The sequence below is a fragment of the Zychaea mexicana genome, assembly GCF_025766255.1.
Source record: "Zychaea mexicana strain RSA 1403 chromosome Unknown BDB00scaffold_23, whole genome shotgun sequence".
Taxonomy (NCBI): domain Eukaryota; kingdom Fungi; phylum Mucoromycota; class Mucoromycetes; order Mucorales; family Lichtheimiaceae; genus Zychaea; species Zychaea mexicana.
Genome location: NW_026516686.1, coordinates 234202 through 259349, shown reverse-complemented (window position 1 = coordinate 259349; position 25148 = coordinate 234202). Strand labels below are relative to the sequence as shown.

General features: G+C 42.7%; 4 protein-coding genes across 4 annotated transcripts; 1 reads left to right on the top strand and 3 right to left on the bottom strand.

Moving 5' to 3' along the window:
* Nucleotides 1-5849: 5849 nt before the first annotated feature.
* BDB00DRAFT_786662 (uncharacterized protein) lies at nt 5850-6762 on the bottom strand (the record flags this gene model as incomplete). The annotated part of the gene is made up of 2 exons (XM_053120628.1): nt 5850-5988; nt 6446-6762. 2 exons carry the CDS (start codon nt 6760-6762, stop codon nt 5850-5852), a joined length of 456 nt encoding a protein of 151 aa, XP_052981339.1.
* A 2560-nt stretch (nt 6763-9322) lies between these two features.
* BDB00DRAFT_786661 (S-adenosyl-L-methionine-dependent methyltransferase) lies at nt 9323-11589 on the top strand (the record flags this gene model as incomplete). Its single annotated transcript, XM_053120627.1, has 10 exons — nt 9323-9352; nt 9441-9533; nt 9633-9706; nt 9771-9849; nt 9957-10187; nt 10286-10652; nt 10722-10821; nt 10903-11034; nt 11129-11432; nt 11521-11589. The coding sequence occupies 10 exons, from the start codon at nt 9323-9325 to the stop codon at nt 11587-11589; spliced, it is 1479 nt and encodes a 492-aa protein (XP_052981338.1).
* Nucleotides 11590-12603: 1014 nt separating this feature from the next.
* Nucleotides 12604-13388, bottom strand: BDB00DRAFT_760868 (uncharacterized protein; the record flags this gene model as incomplete). The annotated part of the gene is made up of 3 exons (XM_053119238.1): nt 12604-12834; nt 12935-13119; nt 13208-13388. The coding sequence occupies 3 exons, from the start codon at nt 13386-13388 to the stop codon at nt 12604-12606; spliced, it is 597 nt and encodes a 198-aa protein (XP_052981337.1).
* A 264-nt stretch (nt 13389-13652) lies between these two features.
* On the bottom strand, nt 13653-16682 carry BDB00DRAFT_269264 (uncharacterized protein). Its single transcript, XM_053116731.1, has one exon. It carries the CDS (start codon nt 16570-16572, stop codon nt 13774-13776), a length of 2799 nt encoding a protein of 932 aa, XP_052981336.1. The 5' UTR covers nt 16573-16682; the 3' UTR covers nt 13653-13773.
* Nucleotides 16683-25148: the final 8466 nt, after the last annotated feature.

Below are 25148 nucleotides of genomic sequence, written 5' to 3'. Positions count from 1 at the left end.
TGAAGCTATACTCGAAGCTCATAAGAGCCTAACTACACTCGTTACACCCAATGCTAATGCTCAAAATGCTTTTAATGAAGCTGGCGCGTTTCATATATGCAAGCTAAAGGCTGTGCACCGATATTTCTACTATCAGCTAGAGGGAAACAAGAAGATCAAGAGCTCTGAGCTTGCTGCTACTGACATCTGGACCGATGCATCGAAAGACTACAGGCCAAAAGCAATTCGATGCTGGGCAAACGAGTACCTCGATTTCGGTTTTATTTCCAAACATCAGCAAGGAAAAAATTCAAAGCGCGAATCGATTTTGAGCGATGAGACGATCAAGGAGCGAATCCGTACATGGATCAGCAAAGAAAAGGTCGAGCAGCGTAACCTCCCAGACCTATTGAAGTTTGTCAATGAAGTAGTACTACCTGACGTGCTCGGTGTTCCTGGGTCGGTGTCCCATACCACTTTATGGCGATTTATGCGTGAATGGGGCTATGTGTATCGCAAGAACAACAAGGATGTTTATTATGACGGACACGAACGAGATGATGTAGTCAAATATCGTCTAGAATGGGCTAAGAGAATGATGGAATATCAAAAGCGCATGGATACCTATCAAGTCGACACTGTTGAGAACGTGATCCCACCTACGTTGGAGTCTGGCCAAAAGAAACTTGTTCTTGTAACGCATGATGAGGCAACGTTTTATGCTAACGACGGAAAGCAGACTCTTTGGCTGGGGAAAGGAGAAACGATCTTGCGCAACAAAACCCCGGGACAGTCTATCATGGTGTCTGAATTCCAATGTGCATGCCATGGAACGATGCGATCCGCAGCTTGGACATCTCGAACCTATTTCTATGCTGGAAGCAACAGAGAGGGCTATTGGACAAGCAAGGATATGATCAAACAGCTTACAGAGGATGCTATCCCTTTATTTGAGCTGATACATCCAGACGCTCAAGCTGTTTTTATTTTTGACCAAAGCAGCAATCATAATGCGTATCCTCGCAATGCATTGCTTGCTCAAAACATGTGTAAAACTCCTAAACGCTGCGGTGTAATTGATGACAAACACGATCCGGCAAATCACGAATTTCGTTCTGGCGCATACATTTGCAAGAAACTTAGTAAAGAAGTTGAGCAGGATATGTACGAAAAGTTCCAAGAAAATGTCATCAAGCGAAAACGAGGAGTAGAAATTAAAACTGCTACCAAGCAATGGGTCTGTCAGTTTAAAGGCGTGGAAAAGATATTGAAGGAGCGTGGACTTTGGTGCGATGAGGATCCATACCGACCCGAAAAATCTTGGCGTATGGATTGCAAAATGGAGCCCGAGATGGATAGAAGATGTTGCGCTAGACACTTCCTCGCAGTGCAACCTGATTTTCAGCAGCAAAAGACAGCACTTCATGAAGCAGTAGAAGAAGCAGGTCATATCTTCGAACTCTATCCAAAATTTCACTGCGAATGTAACTGGATTGAACGATACTGGGGTGCTGCCAAAAGGGAAGCGAGAATAAAGTGCGACTACACTTTTAAAGGCCTGAAGGCAAATCTACCAACAATCCTCGATGGATTATCTCCAGCTGACCAAGAGCCTGTTCTCATTCGCCGGTTTTATAACAGAGCTTGGCGTTTTATTGATGCTTACTCTCAAGAGAAACCAACACAAGAAGCATTAGAAATTGTTACAAGATACTCTTCCAGAATATTAACTTCCCATCGTCGCGTTGGTCAGAATGATTAGAAGCACTATTACATGTATTACCAAATAAAGAAGCGGAATTTTAAAATTGAAAATTGAAACAAAATAAAGTTTTGGCGATTACAGACGAAATGCACCATATATACACAAAATTCAATTTTTTGTATAATTTGGATTTTTACAGCCAATAGATTTCTTACAGCCAATAGTATTATCTAATATCTAATTGGAGTTAGATGTCCCCCTTTCAAGTCATCCGGGATCCCAACAGTGCAAAACTCAGCAAGGACGTTGTTCAGTGCATAGTTGAAAGCTGCAACAAGCCAATTGGAAAGCACATGATTGACTTGTTGTCCCTATTTGCAGAAACCAATACGATTAAGATACTGGGAAATGCAGATCTTAACAAGAAACTGATGGTGCTGGCAGATGATATGGTGTCATCATTGAGAAGCGCAAATGAAAAGGTGGCCTCTCAGGCGAAGGAGATATTGCTTTGCTAGTGTAGATAGTAGATAGTTTGCACCTCAAAGCCCATATATCAAGTTGTGGCAATGATAGTTCTCAGGATTCATAAAAAAGTTAGGCATATATACTTTATAGCTGCCATTGTAATGAAGTCCAGAAATCAGAAGCGACGACAAGACCTGAGAGAAAGAGCCCTGCCATGTGAGCCGTAAATAAGGGATAGAGCAAAATAACAACAAAACATTACCTGAGTACTGTCGATAGAAAAATACGATATAAAGGGTATCAATCCTTAATAGTAGTTTAAAAAAGGTTTTATTAATTAAATATATATAACTGCTTAAACATATTTAAGAAAAAATAAAAAATTATATTATAATTTTTTTATTTTTGAAACGTTTAAGATAATTGTTTAAACTTTTTTTAATCCATATAATATGTTTATGTTTTGTATAAACATGTTTAAACTGTTTAAACTATAATGTTCTTTTATGTTTAATTCAAAACTTATAGTGGCGGAATGGTAGTGAGCAAATCCCTCCTCTAAGCAAGGAACACCTGGATGCAGCTTAGCTTGACAGTGAAATCCTTAACTAAAATTAATTAGCAATTTATTGCTAAATTAATTGTTATGGATTGATACTCAAAGCAACCCTCAAGGAGACTTGAGTTACAGAAATACAGGAATACAGGGAACAACAAGACAAAATACATACACTAATAGCAATATTACTAACAATCAATACGAAAATTTTAAGGAGAACACACAATAACACTGAGAGAACACTACAACTACAGGGAGTACTCACACGTAGGGCCCTTCCAGACAAGTCACGGGAAAGAAAGTTTTTCAAACACAACCGTATTCTTATGCTCGAGTGCATCGACTGATTAAAATACAGCTCTAAATTTTTATTTAACGGTGTCTGCTACATCTAGTTTTTCTGTGCGACTTTATCCACCCTGCTACCTAGTTTGTTTCTTGTGTGGCGCGAAGGATCACTGCTTTTTCCTTTGATACCACAATACCCCTCCAGATGGTGTACATAACGCCCCGTAGTGGAAGCCATCTCAACAAAGTACCCCACAACAATCTTTGCGTCGTGATGAGCTTGGATTTTTGGCCACTAAAGTGCTTGATAACCAGGGTTCAGTTTTGGTCTTGCAGCGTAAAGCTTCGGCTGGTCTGCATGAACTTGGATTGGTACTATAAAATCGCTATCTCGGAGTCGGTACACATATCGTCCTAAAACTTCATGGATATAATATGGTCCAAGCCATCGAGGCGCCAAATACGATCCTAGCGTCGACAGCTTGTCGATCATATTTGCTTTTCATCTCCTTCCTGTACTTTTCATGGCGGGCAGCTGGACTCGGTATGGTATATTACTGGTGCTCTACTGCTTCGTTTATCCGTTCCCAGATTTGTGGTTTGATATCAACCGTGACCTAGTGATTATCCCATTCGATCCAGGCATCGCAGGTTCGTGGATGACGACCATGAATAATGAAAAATGGCGAGGTAACCATAGGTTGACTGTTTGTTGTCCTGAGGATGAATAGGGCAGTTGGTAGCCAGGCATCCCACGATCCAACATACTGCGATACAACTTTGATAGGATAGACTTGTTACTACGGATCGCTCGCTCAACTTTGCCTTGTCGCTGCGAATGTTGTGGCGGCCCAACTTTGATCTTGATCCCATGGTTTGACAGCAGGGACGTCGTAATCCCGGAGCAGAAGTGGGACCCACCATCGGAGATAACATGGTTTGGTACACCCCACCGACACACCCTAAATGAACCATACCACGGTTTCTGATGTTTGATTTGGTGTTGCTGTTGCCTCAGGCCAGCCACTGAATATGTCAACACCTATGATCACAAATGAGTTTCCTTGTTTCGTTTGGGCCCGGTAGCGACATGAAATCGAGCATAATCTCGGCGAACGGTCCTTTTTCTGGTGCTTTGTATGGTTCTAAGGGCACTGGTGGGCAAGTTGGACCGAATTGCTGGCATACAGGGCAGGATAAGACGTACTTGGGCATTGCTTCAAAGTAGTCCGGCCAATAGTACTATGCTGCAAGCTTGTCAAACGTTCGTTTCACCCCTTGATGTCCTGCCAACCAATGGTCATGGCATTCTTGTAATGCTGATATCGCATCCTTTTGTTCAACCAGCTTCCTTGATCAATGATCCTTAGGGGCCCGCTGATATATCATACTGACATTTGCTTCTCGGATTGTATCATCATCCTACTGCCGTAGTAATTGGGTGCAGCTCCTTTTCGTCCTCGGCTGTTGCCTGGGTCAATATCCCTGAGATCGCATATTTTGACGTGTCTGTGTATAGAATGAAAGGTCTTGAGAAGTCTGGGTGAGCCAGGGTCGGTTCGGTTGACAGCAGTTCCTTACACTTTTCAAAACAGGCTTGTTCCTTTAATACCCAGTGGAAACGGGCATGTTTCTTTAGCAGCTCGCATACAGGTTGGGTCTCACTACTAAAATTTCGGACATATCGACGGTAGTGCTGCAGTAATCCATAAAACGATCGTACTTCAATTGTGTTTTCCGGAACCGACCAGCTCTTAATTCGCTCGACCTTTTTTGGACTCATTTCGAAGCCTTCCTCTCTGACAATATGGCCTAGCAACGGCAGTTTCTTGTACCCGATCTTGCACTTCTGTTTAGCAATCGACATTTCAAGCTTATCGGCAAGGGATAATACTCGATCTAGGTGACTGATATGGTCGTCAAATGTACTAGAGAACGTCAGACCGTCATCGATATATATGATAAAATAGTCGTACATGACCTCGGCAAATGCTTTATCCACTGTTCTTTGCCAAAAGGATGGTGCTCCTCGTAGGCCCATAGCCAACACTCGCCATTGGTATAACCCATGAATCGTCGTAAACGCGGTAAGCTCTCGTGATTCCGGCGCCAACTCCAACTGCCAGTAGCCGCACTTTGCATCGAATAGACTAAAATACTTCACCTCCCCAAGTAGTGTGAAGATGTGGTTTATGTTCGGTAAAGCATAGCTGTCTCCAATAGTGGCACGAGTCAGTGAAATATAGTTGACACACGGCCTAAATAGATTGTTCTCCTGGTTTTGCGGCGCCTCTGTTGTGTAAGACACGGATTTCCCTTCATCAGTTTTCGCCTGGTGCACTGGAGCACCTTGATACATATATCCTTGCGTATATAGCGCTTCTTTCTGCTGTTCATCACGATCATGTTCTTCATCGGATTCGTCTCGGTCCTTGATTCTATTCAATGCGAACACCCTTCCTTGCCCTTGCTTCGTCCGCACTTTGATACGTATATCATTCCTTGCAGTGACTTTTCGCCTATGTCTCTTTGCACGCTTGGACGGGTCACCTGGTACCAATACAGTGCCTGCTTCCCAAGGGCTTTCACTGGGATCAATAAATCCCTATTCCAGCAGTCTTCTCGAATAGGTCTCAGTCAGCTGCTTGCATCATGTACCCTCGGATAGGGTGCTGTACGATGAGGTTCAGCATCTGATTTGAGACGGATCTTGTCAGTTGAGCATTGATTTTATTCACTTCTTCAAGTTTGGTGACAAAAAGACTTTCGTGCCTTTGTATGACTTCTAGCATTTGCCATTGTTGAGCGTCTGTAAGCTCTGGATTTATATCGAACCCTTTTGTATCCACTTCAGGTTTTGGTGTCGTGATCATATCGACTTTGTGCACCACGCTTTCGTTTTGTGTCCCCTTTTGCGCGGCTGGTCTTGACATCTTCTTTGTTGGCATGAATGTAGGCCCATTCATGTGCGATGGTAGTGGGCTCTGATCTGGACAACGTAGTATTTCTGCAATGATGTCCAGTGCTTGATCAACATCTGCCGGATCGATTTTGCCCTTTCCTGCAAACTCGTTGAGATCCTTGTTTGTATCCTTGATTATTCCGATCGCGTCGCCTTCAGCTTGACGCGCTGGATCCCATACTCATGACCAAGGTGGTGTCTTGAAGGTCTTGATGACGGACTGAGGGCATAACCACCACGCCCCTCTTAAATGGTGAGGCCACGGGCTCTAAAATGCAAGCAGTCTTGGATATTGTTAGTCCTTAGTTCTCCTCGACGGTGATGATAGCAATCTCGTTTGCCCCAGCTTGAGGTCTTTCGTTAACGTCGCCAGTGCTGTCGTATCACTCGTTTTGACCCTCGAATTCGCCATTACATCGCCATAGTCGCCGCGTTTTCGTCAAGCCTTGCTCCACTTCCTGGGTGGGTTGGGATATAGATCGACCTCCCATTTCCATCATCTTCGATTTGCCTCAACTCGAGATACTCTTGGACTGGATCTGGTATCGCATACGCACCAACGATAAAATCTTGCCCCAACAGGAACGGTGTCTCTGGGGTTTCCGCCACTAAGAACGAGTGCGTCACATCAAGCTCGTCCGTAAATGTCATCACCATGTCATGCAAGATGCCGACCACCTTCTGTTCAGACAGTCCACCATAGCTGAATCCTTCATTTGTTGGCTTGAACTGGCCCGCCTCCACTGCAATCCAAAACGGCATAATACTACAGGTCGATCCACTGTCCAGCATGGCTTCCATCACTGTTTCGCCAACTGCAAAGTACACCGCTTGTAGGTCTCGAATTTTTGGCTTGTCCTTGGTTCGTATGGTTAGCTGTGCAGTCCCTTCCTTTTCGCCTGGCTTCTTCCGCCTTGAACCCTTAGCGCCAATCGCCTCGGCAAATGTTTGACACAGATCGGCGAGTAAAACAATTACTGTTGAAGTTGCACCTCCAATTTTGATTTGCGGATGGCGTCCACCAAATCATACTCATCCACGGATCCGTCTGCATTGACCAACATTAGAAACCCTGAGTGCCTGAGCTAGTATGGACGGCTTAATGCGACCTTGAGCTATCGCCAGCTCATCCGCTCGTTGTAACTCCTTCTTTGCTCTGAACGACATAGGTGAACGGTTTGAGTGAACGGTTTGAGTGAACGGTTTGAGTGAACGGTTTGAGTGAACGGTTTGAGTGAACGATTTGAGTGAACGATTTGAGTGAACGGTCTGAGTAAACGGTTTGAGTGAACGGTTTGAGTGAACGGTTTGAGTGAACGATTTGAGTGAACGATTTGAGTGAACGGTTTGAGTGAACGGTCTGAGTGAACGGTTTGAGTGAACGATTTGAGTGAACGGTCTGAGTGAACGGTTTGAGTGAACGATTTGAGTGAACGGTTTGAGTGAACGATTTGAGTGAACGGTTTGAGTGAACGATTTGAGTGAACGGTTTGAGTGAACGGTTTGGGTGAACGATTGGGTGAACGGTTTGAGTGAACGGTGTGGGTGAACGATTGGGTGAACGGTTTGAGTGAACGGTTTGAGTGAACGGTGTGGGTGAACGGTTTGAGTGAACGGTTCGAGTGAACGGTCTGAGTAAACGGTTTGAGTGAACGATTTGAGTGAACGGCTTGAGTGAACGGTTTGAGTGAACGGTCTGAGTAAACGGTTTGAGTGAACGGTTTGAGTGAACGATTTGAGTGAACGATTTGAGTGAACGGTTTGAGTGAACGATTTGAGTGAACGGTTTGAGTGAACGGTCTGAGTGAACGATTCGGGTGAACGGTTTGAGTGAACGCCGCTGGGTCCGCCCACCCACACCGTTCACTCAAATCGTTCACCCACACCGTTCACTCAAATCGTTCACTCAAATCGTTCACTCAAACCGTTCACTCAAATCGTTCACTCAAATCGTTCACTCAAACCGTTCACTCAAACCGTTCACTCAAGCCGTTCACCCAATCACTCAAATCGTTCACTCAAATCGTTCACTCAAACCGTTCACTCAAACCGTTTACTCAGACCGTTCACTCAAACCGTTCACTCAAACCGTTCACCCACACCGTTCACTCAAACCGTTCACCCAATCGTTCGCACACACCGTTCACCCACACCGTTCACTCAAATCGTTCACCCAAACCGTTCACTCAAATCGTTCACTCAGACCGTTCACTCAAATCGTTCACCCAAACCGTTCACTCAGACCGTTCACTCAAATCGTTCACTCAAACCGTTCACTCAAACCGTTTACTCAGACCGTTCACTCAAATCGTTCACTCAAACCGTTCACTCAAACCGTTCACTCAAATCGTTCACTCAAACCGTTCACTCAAATCGTTCACCGAAAGCGTTCACCCAAGCTGTTTACCTAAGCTGAGTCCGTTCATCCAAGCCAATCACCACGTGTGCATGCACAAGCTTCTGCTTTCAAATGACTTATGGTAGAATGCGAGACTAACACCAGCTGCGTGAGTCTAAGTGAAGTTGAAGATAAACTTTTACACAATGATGCTTTTTTTTTCAGTATATTCTCCAAGGTTCAGTGAGTGTTACGTAAGTTGGATGCTATTGTAGCTTCTATTGAGGCCAGTTTTGGCTAAGAACATCCATACTCACTGCCACCGTTGCCTTTGGGTGACGATATGGATATGAATGTAATTATTGATGCATCCTCTCTTTCGTTGTTGGGCAATGTAGACGTTGCAGCTGGTCGTCACGCTCCATTTTCCGTCGAAGACAGTGTGTATGCTGCTGACGACAATGAGGTTAAAAAAATGGAGAGTTGACCGCCTACCATCTCGTCGTAAACGCTGAAGACATTGAGTGTGATTATGATGTATCCTGATTGTCTAGAGTATATCATGTGCAGTGTTCGTTATCATACATAATATCGTAAGTATGGTTCCTGTTTGTATCGCAGTAATGAATAACACATACTTGCTCTACATGCAGCATAAGAAAATGTGCGGGGTCGCTGTTGTTGAGCCTACAACATAAAAGTTAAGGTGCCATCGTTATATTATCCGGACCCAAGACCGGGCTTAGTTGCGCACTGGGCCACACAACGTGGTGCTTTATTTGATAGATCTAACGTTGACTGGCGAAGGTGCGGAATTCTTATCCGTCCGGTGCAGGATTCTAAACCCTGAAGTCCTTTTCATACGTCTGGGGACGCTTCAATAGTTGAGCCCCGCGCCAAATATTACGGTGGAGATGAAACAGCGCCAAAAAGTTGTCAATGCCGCACGAATCAGCCACAACAAAATGACCGAGAAAAGCCCGTGAGCGAAAAGTTCACCTGTCTCTTTCTTTTCCGACAGCCATGCCAACTTACTTGATCCATTTTGCTCAGGTTCGCTCATTGTCCCTATACTGTCCTGCATAGTAAAGAAAAAGACATACACTGACTTTTGTGCTGTACAAAACCTTTATTTTTATAGTTCCACGAAGAATTTCGGCTGCCTGAATTATTTTCTTTGGCGAAGCTGGAGAAGGTTCATTTAGAATGCGACGAAAGCACCTATAGACTCGACGTAAGAAAAAGCAACACACACACTTTCAGAAAATAGAGCCGGTTTTAAATGAAAAACTCACGCAATGGAATACATTTGGGTTTTTGGAAATGATAATAGAACCCTTATTTCAAAGTGACACTGGACTCAGAACAGGAAGCCCAAAAACTGGTGAAGCGTGCTATATTGATCAAGTAAGGACTATTCGAAACAGTAAGGTCAACCGGAAAAACTAAAAAAGTATGTTGGCATGTGCAGAAAAATTTATGAACTCTGGGCTGAAGCCAACTCGTATGATGAGATTCATGCACAAGTCAAGGATCAGCCCGAACTTTGGGTTAGTAAGAGGAGTGTTATTTACAAAAACGCCATTGATGATACATACGACGGAGAGAGAGAGAGAAAGAGAAAAAACTAAAATGCATCTGTTTGGCATGTACACAGAAAGGAAAATACGATGAAGCTTCATTCAAATTTAGTGTATCCGCATTTAATTCGACCATATCTGTTCCACAACAACGCGAGATTATCAACTCATTCTCATACCTCGGTTTCAATGGTCCTATTTCGATGAGCAATCCAGATAATCGATTCTGTGTTTTGGAGGATTATGGCTCTGCGCTACCGCAATTGGGAGTAGAGCCTGCACGAGAATGGATCTATATGGGACGATTGGTAAGGGATGTCCGTGTAATCATCGGGAGTAATGCATAAGAGTTAGAGAGAGGCTGATCAGAAACTTTATACTGTGGCCCATTATTTGTAATCACTAGGTGGCCTCGGGTAGTCGAGACGTTGTTCAAAAGTACAACCTGAAAAAGCGAAAGTATCTAGGCACCACATCCATGGATGCAGAACTCTCACTCGTCATGGCCAATCAAGCACAAGCAGGTTCCGGCAAATTGATCTATGATCCATTCGTCGGCACTGGCAGTTTCTTGTTCACATGCGCACATTTTGGTGCATTTACGTTGGGATCGGATATTGACGGTCGACAAATCCGCGGGAAAGGAAAGAGCAGCGTGAGATCCAATATCGAGCAGTATAGTCTGCAAGGAAGAGTATTGGATTCTTTAGTGTTTGACGTGTGTCACCATCCATGGCGTACCAAAGCTTGGCTTGATGCTATTGTTACTGATCGTAAGTTTCTTGCTCATTTTCTGTGCGTCATAGAGTAACGACTAACATGGTCGCTGTTTATATATATAGCGCCATATGGTGTTCGTGCTGGAGCAAAACGATTAGGACGAAAAGAGGATTCGAAAAAGACATTGCAAATGAGAACTTATGAAGGCGTGCCGATGCACACGTAAATATTAAAGAGCCAGGAGGAATGGACGGTGATGGTCAAGTGCTAAGAAAAAGAGCAACACATTTTGGTATTATCTAGACGCGAAGATTATTATCCACCTACAAAGCCATACGAAATGTCCGAAGTCTTGGCAGATCTGTTGAATTTCGCAGCCGAGCATTTGCGTGTAGGTGGCCGTTTGGTCTACTGGCTTCCCACCGTAGTTGACGAGTAAGTTAGTTTACCGAGGATAACGAGTATGATCTATGTATACACGTGACGGAGGACACGGTCAAATAAACCCATTCTATCCTACAATTACTAGATACTCCAGCGCCGATATCCCACAACACCCTAGCATGACATTGATCTCTAACAGCGAACAGAACTTTGGCCAATGGGCTCGACGATTGATCACTATGGAAAAAGTGCGCGAATTTGATGCGTCGCAACGCATCACCGCACACGATACAGAGTCGTCCTGTATACCCAAAGAGCAGGCAGAACCACAACAGCAGCCAGATACGACACCAGCAACAAATTCATCACCATCATCATCGTCGTTAGAAGCGTCATCAGAACAAATAGAGGATCCAAAACGACCTGGCCACTATCTTTTCCGTGAAAAGGTACTTTTTAAAACTTTCTCTAACATGTTCAACTGGTAAAAGAAGAGTGGGACTTGTCTAATAATGCTTTGTGCGCTGTTCACCACAGTACTTTAATTTCGGCCGTTCTACTCCCGAATCATCAGGCAACAGCGCTTCTGGATCTGAAGCGAAATAAAGTTTTTTTTGGGACTCCATCAAGTGCGCTGGATTGCATTCCTCGCCGTTATATCGTTATCATTGTTTCTGTGTCGCGTTACTCTACAAACAAACAAAACAAAATGGGTGGTTCAACCGATCAGACCGTGGTGTGTAACGCGTCGTCGTGATTATTAAAAACGTGTGCACGCTGTCTCATCCAAGCATGGTTTTTTTTTAATTTCGTGTTTGTTCCTCGTTTTGATTTTCTCTCTCCGCTGAGGTCAGGTCGCGCGTCCTTTCGAAAGCGAACAAAAATTCATCTCAGCGATTGTAGAGACACGACACTATATATTGCTGACTATGATGACAACACACAGTAAGGCTTTGTTCCTGTTTTTTAACTTCCTTGGAATGTGTCTTGTTTCTCTTTCCTTGCGTGAAAATCTATCTTTGGCTCAACCGGTGTTCACCTCAAAGACAAAGCATTAGCTACAACTTCCCTTAAATCATCTCGTTACTGATCTGTCACTACGTGAAATAACCGGATGCGGTTTTGGTTCAAAAAGGTTAATTTGCTTGTTGCTACCAAGCTGTAACCGGCTCTAACCTGAAAAGGTACATAATGCATTTTGTGAAGTTTGTCCTACACTAGATACGTTTGGAAGAACCCTGCATCCACAGAAGTAGGGAGATTGTGAGATACATACCGCTTTATTGTCAATTAATTTGAATACAAGAGTTCCTGTCCTCTTACTCTATAAACGAACTAAACAACATATTTAATCTGCGTAGACATGATATTTAGTCATCTTGTAGTAGTCAACGTTATTATTTGGTGGTAAAACAGAGAAAGCAGACTATCACATACATGGTGTTTTTTTTTTCCAAATACGTAAAGAAAGGCAGGATGTGAAAGACAAAAAAGAATCTGAGGCAGGGTGCAAGAACCGAAATGGGAAATGGAAAGCATGGGCTAAAAATACTTCTTGAACCCCATAATGGGAAATGCTTTTTTATCTATTGTAACTGAGTTTTTTAAATCTTGTTCTGTTTAGAAAACAGCAGCGACCGAAGCAATTACAGCGCCAAGGAAACCGGCGGAAACCGCAAGATGGCCAGCGCTGCTTCCATTATTATCACTGCTCGATGACGGGGAGCTGGACGACGAGCCGGTAGCGCTTGAAGAAGCCAGTGATGAGGAAGAAGAAGAAGCAGCGGCAGCAGCACGGATAGTGACAGGAATGGTCGTGTTTACATTGGTGTTGGTAGCTTCAAAAATAACCTAATGCCATAACATACCCCGAGCAATGGGGGTTAGAATGGTAACAATTGTGCCCCATTTAACCAGGAATTTTCTACCCAATGTATGATGATAGCCTTACACTGTAGGAGCCAGCAGCAGTCGAGGCAGGAAGGGCGTAATTGATGATGTGCTGATAGATGGTTTTACCATCCTCGGTTAAAGCCGAAGAAGCATCCTTGGAAACATCCGCAGGAGCAGCAATGGCCGTGGTGGTAGCATTGGCAACAGTAGAGGATGTAAGGTAGATGTTCAAGCCAAAGGAAGCTATACATTAATAGATCAAAGGCGTGAGTTTAGAGGGAGGAGATATCATCGTATCGGGTCATTGCGAGAATATGGAGGGAGACATTACAAGAGGTGGCATCGTCCATGCTATAAGTCAATGGCAAGATTTGACCAGCAACAAAGATACCACCGTTGTTAGGAGACGAGATGTTGAATTGGCCATCATCAGAGGTCTGTGCTGCCGAAGCAGTAACAGCAGCGTAAAGAAGAGTAGCAATAGCAGCAGGGAGCGATACGAGACGGACCATAGTGTGTTCGTTTGATAAGTAGCAAAAAGTGCTGAAAGAGGGGAAGAAGAGAAAGAGAGCGAATCAAGTCTTTTTTTTACTAGAACCCTATGCGTCTTTGTGTCCAAACACAGACAACCTTGTGCTACTCGAAAATAATACATCGGAGTCAAATACTCGAAAGAGCAGGAAAGAAGCTTTGGTATTTGTTCTTAAAACATGTTAAACAACTTCGGAGGGGGGCGCAAGAGAAGATCAGCAGAAAAGAAATATGGTACAACATAACAATATAGAATAAGCGAATATGCTGGATTGGGAGAGAGAGAGAGAGAGAGAGAGAGTATACGTATGAGATATATGGTAGTGGTAGTGGTAATAGTGTGCGTACAATAACAAAGTACTGCTGCTATGCTGCCCGATGGTCTTCTCGTCCTCTGCGCCTATGGTCCACAAGTCCCAGAGGCGGGCCACTGTTAGAGGTAGCAGCACTTGTCAGCCCACTCCCATTATTACTACTACTATTACTACTACTGGCAGTGGCTGATGTGGTTACAGGTGGCGGTACGATATGCTGTTGTAGTGGATCATCCATGATGCCCCCTTCATCCACATCACTTGGCGGTCCCGAGATGCATTCGCCTGCACGTCGTGCTTCCATCTCTCTCAGCCTGCGTTGCCGTTCTCTTTTCCGTCGATAATAGCCACCTTTACGTCGTGCCGTTTCCAATCCATGACTGAAGATCTCGTATTGACAAAACACACAAATCCATTCATCCGGGTCTGTGCTACGAACGATCGCAGCGTCTGATGTATTTTTGTTATATATCCTGCTGTTGTTGTTACTGTTTGTTCCTGAGCCCTGCTCATTTTCCGCTGCTGCTGCTGCTGCTGCTGATGTGGTTGTTCTTGCAGTGGTTGTGGACGCCTTCTTCTTTTTCTGCGATTTTTTCCCTCGCTTGGATGATGCTGTGGATTTGGATTTGTTGGAAACCTTGTCATTTTTTGTCCGCTGACGGTTGCTCTCCTTGATCGACGTTTTTTTCTTGTCAGCATTCGACAGCGGTGCTGGTAATGGTGGCGGAGGTGGTGGCGGTGATGGTCGGGTTGAAGTGATGGGTGTGGCGGCATGTTTGTTGTTGTTAAGATGAGAAGGAGGTTGTTGTTGAGGTGATGATTTGGCGAGACTCGCACGATTGACCAACGCTTCCATCCTGTCTACCTTTTGTGATAGCGTACGATGCAAGACGTTGGATAATCCCAGTGATGGCCCGACAGAGGATCGTGGTAAATCCTCTAGTTTCGGCAATTGCTTGAGATTTTCTCTTGTCTGTGCACCCATTGTGAAATCAAAGGAGCTTGCAGGAAATTGCGGCCCAGATGGTGATGATGATGATGATGGTGGTGCTGGATGAGCCGGTGGCGGGGGAGGCGGTTCTGATTTGCCCTTGCGGTCTTCGACAGCATTGCTTTTCCATCGACGATCCTTCCGCCTTAATCCCCCTTTGATACGTTCCTCTGAATCGTTCGTCAGTGTAAACCTATTACCACATCGTTTGATCTTTTTCGTATTTTCCCTATAGCTTGCATCCACTGGATCTCCAACGTTGTGTATCTCATGTTCCAACAATATCTCTTTCAAATTCGTCGAGACAAAAGCCGAGTCACAATCTCCTGTTCCTCCGAGTCCACCGAGCGAAAACGCAGTAGATGCATAATTCCGTGATGAGGATTCAAGGATAGGAGGTGAAAATGGCCACATGTACGGCGTCACGGTTGCTGCTGCTGATGATGAGGAGGGCGATGACGGAATAGGTGTCTCTGTATATTTCGTGGATGCACCAGTAGCCGCAGTACTGGTATCAGCAGCCACTGTTGCTAGAGACGTTGGCGGTGATGTTTGTGATGTTTGTGCTGTTACTGCTTCGGACGACGACGGCGCCTTTTCCTGTTGCTGCGGTTGCTGTTGCTGCATACCAGCTTTCCGTATCCATCGTGGCTTTGGAAGAGGCAAAATCTTCCGATTTAACAAATGCATTTGCTTGGACGGGCTGGCTGCGCGCAGGATTTGTGCCTCGATTACATCAATATCGCTTTCATAATCGTCGTCATCGTCATCGACGTCGCCGCCACGCCTCAATGAAGATGATGATGTTGCGTCGGGATACGTTGTTGCCTGGGACAACGGATGCGGCTCTTGCTGTTGTGTATAGAGTGCTTGGTTGCCAGAGCTGCGTCGTAATCCATTCCTACTACTGTGACGACGAGAATATGTTCTGGTGCGAGTGGATGAAGAAGACGAAGAAGAAGGAGATGTGGTGGATGACAAAGAGGTGGTAAAAGAAAAATGGAAATCAGTCATGGGAATAACGGATGGTTTGCTGCTATTGTCGCTTGTTGATGTTGTTCCTGCCCCTGTTGATGGTTTAGCTCCAATTGCTGCACTACTGTCGAGGGGTATCTGCAATGGTCCATCAACTGCATATCCCGACTTGTTATCAAAGTTAAAATCGAACGAGGAGGAAGAGGATGAGGACGAGGACGAGGAGCAAGATGATGATGACGCCGCTGCTATCGCTGTTGCTGCATTGGTGACGGCATTGTTGGCGTTGGAGGACGTTGGAGGTGGTGGTGGAGGGATCTGGTCGTCTGACAGTTTATGTGCCTTCATAAGCGCAATTAAATTATCAATCTTGGTTATGGTATCTTTATCTTCGAGAGCTTCTTCACTCGCAGTCAGCATGGAGATGAGCTCTTCTTGTAAGTCTTCTCGATTTTGCGTAATGGTATCCTTCTGATGACGAATAGAAACAGTGTCGGTTTTGCTGTTGCTGCTGCTACTGCTGCTGCTATTGTTGGATGTCGAATTCGGGTTGGATGTTGATTCCACTTTGCGATGCATATAGGTCATTAGACCGAAACCGTTCCATATCCTCTGGGAGAGCGATTGAGTGTTCGAATCGTGGCCTTTTTTTTTGTGCGTCCCCGTGGTAAGAAAAAAGGTTGTGTTGCAACAGTTTAGGTTGAATACAGAAAGAAAAAGAGATACACAGTGTATAGAAAGCAGGGAAAAAAAGTCAGCAGGGTCCTTCTCTGTGTTGGTTGTGTCAATCAATCTTTCTTTTGCTACATTTATACCAGGAATGTTTTGAACACCAGGTACAGGAGGTAATTCCTCCTTGTTCGATGTTTCAACAAGAGAGGACATCGGCTAACGAAGAATGGACCGGGAAGTGAGGGCTGTTGCTTACTTTTTGCGTCAGAGAACCGTAAAAAGAATAGTAATAAAAAAAGGGCGAACTAAAAAAAAAAGGTCGGGCACACAGTATACGCACATGGAGTATGCGAGTATACGGGAGTTTAAAAAATGCTGGAATTATTTCTACATACCACATGAATAGAGGAGAGGAGGCTCACGCAATTGTGTTTATGCTTGACTTTAGGTATGAGGTGCAGACATTGGTCATTTGATATAAGCACACTGCTGCTTGGTAGCTCAAATATGCCAGTATATTGGGAATACTAGCCCCTAGGTAATAACAGGATATGATCAGCAAGCCCGGCAAGAAGCAAGCTCGTCCAACGGACTGACCTTAACCAATAAGCTGTGTGCCCTTCGTTTATGGTGATCGCCATTCATGCGTTATTGTTTTTCTCTGCCTGATAAGCTGTCTTTCTCACAAATTATAAAGTAGCAGAACTGCGGAATTAGTCATCATCCTGAAGCGTACGATATCTTGTGCACCGTAAATTCACACAATTCGTAAGCACTGTATGTATTTGTTAAAGTCGTACATGTACCTATCATTAAACGTCCACATATCTGTGATATTTGCTAATCAAAGGTCGTTACAGTATAACTCAATATATCAATCACTAGTACGGTAAAAAATTGAAGAAATTTATTGATAACTTTGATTTAAAATGAAGGGTATGCGAGGGAGGTGTTAAGGCTATATGTGTGTCGATGAGATGATGAACGGTATTTTGAGTGACTGAAGTAAAAGAGATTTTTGCATATGAATAACATAGAATAAATAATGTACATAGTGAAAAGCAACGATGATTGTAGTGAGGGTATAAAGAGAGTTATTGTGACTTTTGTTTCTTGTTTGAGGATGGCGGCGCCTTTGACGGATTTTGATAAAGGGCAAAGGAGCGAAGAAAAGGGCGATTGCATGGTCGTTGAGTGCCAGCAGGCTTTTGACAAAAATCAAGTCCAGAACGCGTGATACGATGCCGCCAAATCCGGACAAGACTGACGCATCTGATTTGGTGTTGGTGCTGTGCTTTTCCAAGAAGGATCCGATGGTCTCCCTCATCCATTGGCTTTCAAATCCAAGAAGCTGTCATCTACAGAACGGTCATATCCCGCACAAGAAAGAGAAATGCTCGGTATCTTTCACGCCTTGCGAACGTGGCGTTGATTTATCAAAGGGCGACAATATATCTTGTACTCGGACCATCACCCACTGAAGTATTTCAAAATTAACGCCACCGCTGACGCTATGGATAGCCGAAATAGAGTTCTATGATCCGGATATCCAGTACAAACCTGGTAGAAACAACCATGTCCCCGATTTGTTGTCGAAACGGGATGGCCCGGCTGCTGTCACCAAAGAGCCAAGTTTGGACGCACTCAATTGTCGAGTCGCTTATTGCGGGTGGATCCGTAGCCAATGGGAATGGGGAAGAACAAATGGTAAAGGGTTGTTAAAAGATACCCTTTATTTGCTTGTGGTGAAGTGGTATATCAATATGCTTTTTTTTCTAATAAAGTACGGCGGCGATTATCGAGCGAATATACAGGGCTACAGAAGTTTTTAGTAAGGACGATAAAATGTGTCTTTCACAACCCATACTTACTCCAAATTGGTGCACTTAGATCTAAATTCGGCCATCTTCTCTTCCACCGATTGGACTTCCTCATCCTTTTGGGCAGCTTTCTTGGTAGCTTCCAAGGACCAGGATTTAAATCCTTGACCATCTTTTCAAGCTTATTTTTGTCATCTTCTGTAAATTTTGCCTTCAATGATGGTATTGATGACGACGATACGGTGTTTCATGCCGAAATCGCAGGTTCTGGAAACTCAGGCTCTGAATGGCTGACAAGCTCTGAGCGGGCTGATGGATTTTTTGACGGTCTCTGTGTTCAAGTGTGGATGCTGATTGGGAACGCTTTTTTTCGGTGTTGGACCAAGACCAGTTCTGCTTATCCTGTAGAAAATATACGGTTAAAGGAAACTTCCTTCCACTTGCATAAGTTTGAAGAAAAATAGAAGTTGCCTACCAGCTCAATGTCTGATTCACGTGCACAAGTACATATAAATACATTGTAACCATGAAGACTTTACATCACAGTCCAGCATGTCAGGTGAACAAGTACTAATTATTATCGGCTCCAGCTCATCAATGACTCTTTGTAAATCAACGCCTTCTCCACTGCAGGGACGCTGCCTATTTTATAATTAAGAAAAGAGAATTATTGAATGGTACTGTTACGGTGAATTTGGGGTATTCCAGGTAGTTGCGTAACGGTTTAAGTGTATGTTTTGTAGTGAGCACCAGTAATAATATCGTTTATTACAGACGGGTTGTGAAGTGATATGAGTGTAAAGTAAAGTAAAAATGTGTATGGTTTATGTCCAAGGGTGTAAACGGTAGTGAGCTGATGTCTTGATTAAGCTCAGTGAGTAGAGATGAGGATCAGGGATGTTACGTCTGTCCAAAATGAATGAAGAATAAGGATCAGGAATGCTACGTCTGTCCAAGTAAATGAGAAATAAGAGCAGGAATGTTACGTCTGGTCTTAATAGAAGAGTTTATTTAGCTTCAGTTATGAGCAATAAACAATATGTAAGATAAAACAAGCCGTGTTTAGGTCTTGAGTGATTGAAAACAACACTTAAAAAGTTAAGTCAAAAGTGGGAGGTAACTAATGTCTAAGATAATTCATGCTGCGGTAGTTGTTGTTACTGCGGATGCTGCGGTAATGCTCTTATTCAACAAGCTGTTCATCGAATCTTTACAGGGTAAAGGGTTCGTTCTATTTATAGTTGTTCCTTTTGATAATTTGGGGGTGCAAAAGAGTTGTAGAGTTGCTGCGGTTGCTGCGGTAGTTATGTATTGTATTCTGATTGCCGCTTGGTGTGTGGTTCTTTTGTATGTTTGGTTTATTTGTTATGGGTGGTTCTCGGGGTAACAGTACTATATAAGAACTGTGCTTGATAATATTTGCTCGAATGTATGTGCAAAGAATGTAGTTGTTGTTGTACCTGTTTCGCACGCCCCGACACAGCTAGCAGCACATGAACTAAGGGAATTCATGCTCTCGTACTAAGTTTTTTTCTCAATTAGCTTTCTTTACTTCTTTTGCCAAATCATTTTTCATATGCTTGTTACACAAAGTATCTAGTGTCGTCACTTACTTCTCGCGTCCCCAAGGAGTCAGAAAGATCCACAGGAAAGTAAGAGGCTGCGGAGGAGAATATGTAATAGTATGATCATATAAATTACGTACAGACCTCCTCCGCCAGAATCCGGGAAATCGAACGAGGAACTATTGATTGATTGTATGCGACAATGCACGTTCAAGAATAGTTGCCCGTTTTATCAGCACTAAAAAAAAGTTGATATAATGCATATATTGTTATTAATGAAGACCTCAACTAAAGGATATGATTCTGTCGTGACTGACTTACAGGTTTCTTTCAGAAACCAGTGTCAAGATGTACTGATCAGATTGCTGAACGGATCTATCATTTATCTGGTTTTTCTTTTCATCGTCACAGACACTAGTCGCGTATAAATAGCTGTAGAAAACAAGTGAAGGATAGACCATTCATTCTTGTAGAATTAAACAGCAATCTCAAATGCTTCTAGTCCCTTCCTGTTGTTGAACATCACAGATACTATAAAAGCATTAAGACTTACGTGGTATGTGTTTAACAAGCGCCAGCATATCGAAAAGATACTTCATTTATCCTTTTGAGAGTAACGAAGTATCTAGTGAGCTATATCCCACCCTGTAAAGTGCTTGTACTTCTCAGCTACTCACGTAAGTGAAGAAGCGAAAAGTAAATCGTTGTCAGTGCGATTGGTACGTTCACAACTAAGCGTACACACCTACTTCAGATCTAATGACAGTGATAGCAGCATCTGCTAACAGCGTAGTGACGCGTCGTATTAAACAAAAAGAAGAAAGGTAAAACTATGACATTCTTTATTTAATGGGAAAAAAGAGTGTGAAAAAGAACTACTGACCGAAGTTATTTGAGAGAACCTACTTATATAGTTCTGAGCAGTTTGTTGCATAAAATACGACAAATGGTTCTTTGTGTGACTCGCGTTGCGGACGAATTCAACATGTACTACGTGATCTCTAGCAAAGTATTAATCACAACATTCATTTAATATGAATTCAATTAAAACATTGAAATCCTACGTGCTACCAAGAGAGCTGAGCAATATGCAGAAGAAGGAAAGTGCAGAGTTGGCAACGTGGTTCAAGTGTGATGCGGACGCGATTGTGGCGGTATTCCGAGACTAAAATGGCATGACGCCGCCGTCAGTATTGTTGTCAAAGAAAAAGACTGCCTGAAAACTAAGCAGAAATCTGGTGAGTATACATTATAACTAAAGCTGTCTAGACCAATATGATGAGCCAATGCTGTAGTATTAATATCCGCAAAGGCTGCATTGATTGAGATGATGTGTAAGCAGGAGGGAGTGGATGATGTTGCTGAGACCTGAACAAAACCTGTTGGATTCGAAAAAGTCCAGAAGATGTGGCAGTGCGTTCTGGATTAAGCTTACGAGGTGTTTGGTGCTGAATGCGTCACAAGTATCAGCAGTATACAGGCGTGCCGTAAAGTGCTGTAAACATTGGCGACGTCATTCTCAACGAGGACTGGCTAGACAGGCATATACGATATAAATACTTATAATTTATCGATGATCACGCTCTAGCTGTCTATATACATATTTGTATTGTATCAACACATTCTGTATGAGCTATATCTACCTTTTATTTAGTAATATATCCCCATCTAATCTATCAATACCGTTTTTAACTTTAAATTTTCGACACTCTTTTAGTATCCGCACTCGTCTTTTCTTCGGCTTGATGCTTCATATATCAATAACCCATACCATTTCATAACCATTTACATTTGAATAAAATGAGTAATGATCATGTCTTTGCGTCTTGGAATGTTAATCAAAAATATGCATAAACTTGTGTGTTTATTTTGCAACTGTGCCCCTCCTTCCCAATATACTAACTACTATACAAGATATTGCTTTTCAACATAACGCCTCGTCGATCCAATAGAAAGGAGAAGTGTGAGATTAAATTAGTTACAGCACTATCCGTTATTAGGGTCACCCACAAGGGATTGGTAACGTGTAAAGAAGAAAACACATCACCAGTATTGCCCTCCATTAACAACAGACACTTGTCAGACATATTGTACAATGCCGTATACAGTACCCGCTCGTTAAACCGATCACCTTTAAACCGATATCTCGTTAAACCAATCACTTCCCCAAAATACCAGCTTGGTAAGCAGTATGTGTGTTATATAGTGGACCCTCAATCTTTAAACCAATCATTCGTTAAGCCGATCACTTTCTCGAAAAACAGAGGTGATCGATTTAACGAGCGGGTACTGTATAATGAATGATCGCAGTGATCAATCGTAATGATGGATACTTGTCCACCGTACTGTACAAAACCATCTGATGACCGCCTCTTCAACATCATGAGAGAAGTCCTGAGATAATAAAACCATGCCATGAATTTAATACTTAGATTCGTGCTAGGAAGGGGGAAATAGCTTTACGTCCAACTTTGGCGAGGATCCATGTCATACAAGTATGTAATTTGAGCTTAGTGCAGGTTAGAGCTGAAAGTAGGTATTGGTATTTTCGCTACTCTACCCAAAAGTGTATAATCCTTGTATTTAAAGATGTCTGATTATATAAGAAAGAATCTCATCTTTTCTTTAACCACACAATAACACTACGTGTCATCGATAACACTGCTGCTTAGCAACGTATGCGATCGTTCCAATGTTCGATAGCTCATGCTATGAGCTTGCAACAATACTTGAATTCAATGAATCTCCAGGCATTGGAGTAGCACTTGAACAATTTGTCTTCCCGTACTAAACCCAACGCATTTCGAGATAAGCACATTGCATAGATAGCGAGACTTACGATATTTCTCGTACGTTCACTAAAACTTGTCGTGTTCTGGTTTATCAAATGAAGTTTCTTTTTTAGAGTTGGAGTGAAGAAAACAATCAGAGGACGGTGAGTTAGATAGAAAGAGAACTGAATTTACTTTCTCCAAAAAGTCATAGAGTATGCTATATTCAAAGCAGCAGCCGTACCATTGAAATAACCGATTTTGTAGTTACAGCTGTTTACATAGCTTCCAATCAATAATTTATATGATATGGAGCGCGGAGCTAAGCTAATACTAACAGTATTTCAGATGGAAAGTGTCATACCAGTAGATGCAGCAGTTATTCGATTCACCGCGCGAGTCTATCCGTTAGTGTTGCTTGCTTGTCTTTTTATAAAAAGATAGACAGCAGTAAAGCACCACGTTTTAGAAGCAGAACCCTATGACGTCGTCGGTCTCGGTACATCAGCAATTTCACCTACACAGTAATATAGATGAGTGCTAGTACCGACTGTACTTTGCTACACAAGTGCCTATTTTATAAAACCGGTATATGCAATGTTACAATTCACCTCTTATCCAATACTGTAGAGTCATATGCAAGTAATGTTTGTGTTTTACTTTTTTGTATCATCAGTTGTGCAATGTCTGCAACTTATGTCCTCTGTATACTGATGAAATGCCATTTTCTTAACATAAAGGCAATAGTTAATTTATGCCGAATCAGGCATCCTCACACACCATTATAGTGTGTGAGACACTGTTTATTAGCTTTGACAACTTGTCCGGTTAAGCCCATAAAGCTTCAAAAATAAAGCGCAAAATGACCGTGCACGACCCTGGTGCTTTCGGAACGTTATGACTTTTTCTTAAATAGACGTGTAATATACTAGATAAAATACTGTATTGATGGCTAAGACTATGTGACGAGGGCCCTTTTGCGCATGTATTTAGCAATACACGTTTCTTTTTTGAAGTGTGCGGTGTGTATGGGAGCACAAATCCCTGTACAGAAACAACAGATTTCCTTAAACTTCGGAAAAATTATACTTTATCAGGTGAAGAAAGGGGATGAAGGGAGTCAACAAAGTTTATCCTCTGCGTCATAGCGTTTTTGCGTGTATATTCAAACAAACACTATAGCTTAATCTGGCAGTGTGTTATGGCTAAGTCGTTCTTTATCCAGCTGAGAGTGAATACGCATGGATGCTTGCGTCTCATGTCGCGTTTAGGGCGTAACTGACACACCATTCTTCTACTAATATTATTGTTATGAATCAATTTCGGACTTCTTTATGTTTCATATAATATACTACACAAACTAATTACAAACAACTCTAATAGTGTTGTTGTTGTTTTAAAGAAAAATGATGTAGTAGTAGTGGTAATAGCATTAGAGTAATTATAGAAGAAGGGAAAAAATACAACAGTCTTTTCTTTTTTGACTATGTACAGGATGCGAGTCAGACTGTTGGAAATGATAGGTTTACTAAATAGAGTAAGAAAACGTCCCCCAGGTTTACCATAACTTTCTGTATGAACATAAAAAACCTCGAAATATGATATGTGGCTAGTGGCACATCGATAGCTAGCTATACACATTACTACCTTATCTTCAGATGTAAAAGCTAAAAATTGGACGCGACCCATTTTCACTTGCAATAGAGCTACTGTGACTACTGCGCTACATATACTATCACATTTACTTGCTCTTTTTGATATTTGACGATTGTGTACATATTGGCGGTAAGGTTCGGAACAGCCGATCATGATTTTTTACAGTTTAGGAATTCTTTTGAACGGTGCAACAGAAAAGTGTGCCACCATCTGTTCGGCTATTCTTTTTTGTTTATACGCATATGCAAGAGAGCAGGATGCATTACACCAACAACGACGTCAGCAACTGATGGACATAAGAGAGAAGAACGCCCTTTCTCTCCCCGCACAAGTTTGTCCGACCGAAACTTTTTCCTCTTCGTGTTTTCCTTCATCTTGCATTAAAAAAGAAAGAAAAAAACTTTTGTTATTTACTCCACAAGGTAACAATAACAATATGCCTGCATCTGTCGTAGTTATTAAAGTTCTGCGGCACCCGAGAGATAAAATAAAGTAACAAAGAGTAAGAGAATGGATAGGGAAGGAAGAAAAAACGAGTGGGGATGGGAAGACCCGAGAGAAAAAATTACAAACAATAATCGAGGTAACAAACATAGCACGAATGCTGGAAGCTCATTGGTGTAGCATATTACTTCTACTAGTAGCTGCTGCTAATAGCCTCTGAGTATACGTGCTTGAAGATGTTGTATGTGTGCTGAGTATTCTGGATCACTCACACATTCTCTCACACAGCGCTACTATTACTTGGTAATAAAGTGACACGGGCGCCCTTTTTCTTCCCCGTAATGTTGTCATGCAAAACAACAAAATCAACAACAAGCTTGACACCTGTATAAAGTCAGAATAGAAAGCAGGAATATAGTATAACAGCAACGTGGACGCCCATTATTATCATCATCTACAATACATCGTCACGAATTTTCCCATCGAAAAAAACCTGATTGTAATTTGACATTTACTGTCATCATCAATTATCT

What these genes read in the sequence shown, in the direction of transcription:
- BDB00DRAFT_269264 (XM_053116731.1), bottom strand. Translation starts at nt 16,572, where the DNA reads ATGTCCTCTCTTGTTGAAACATCGAACAAGGAGGAATTACCTCCTGTA.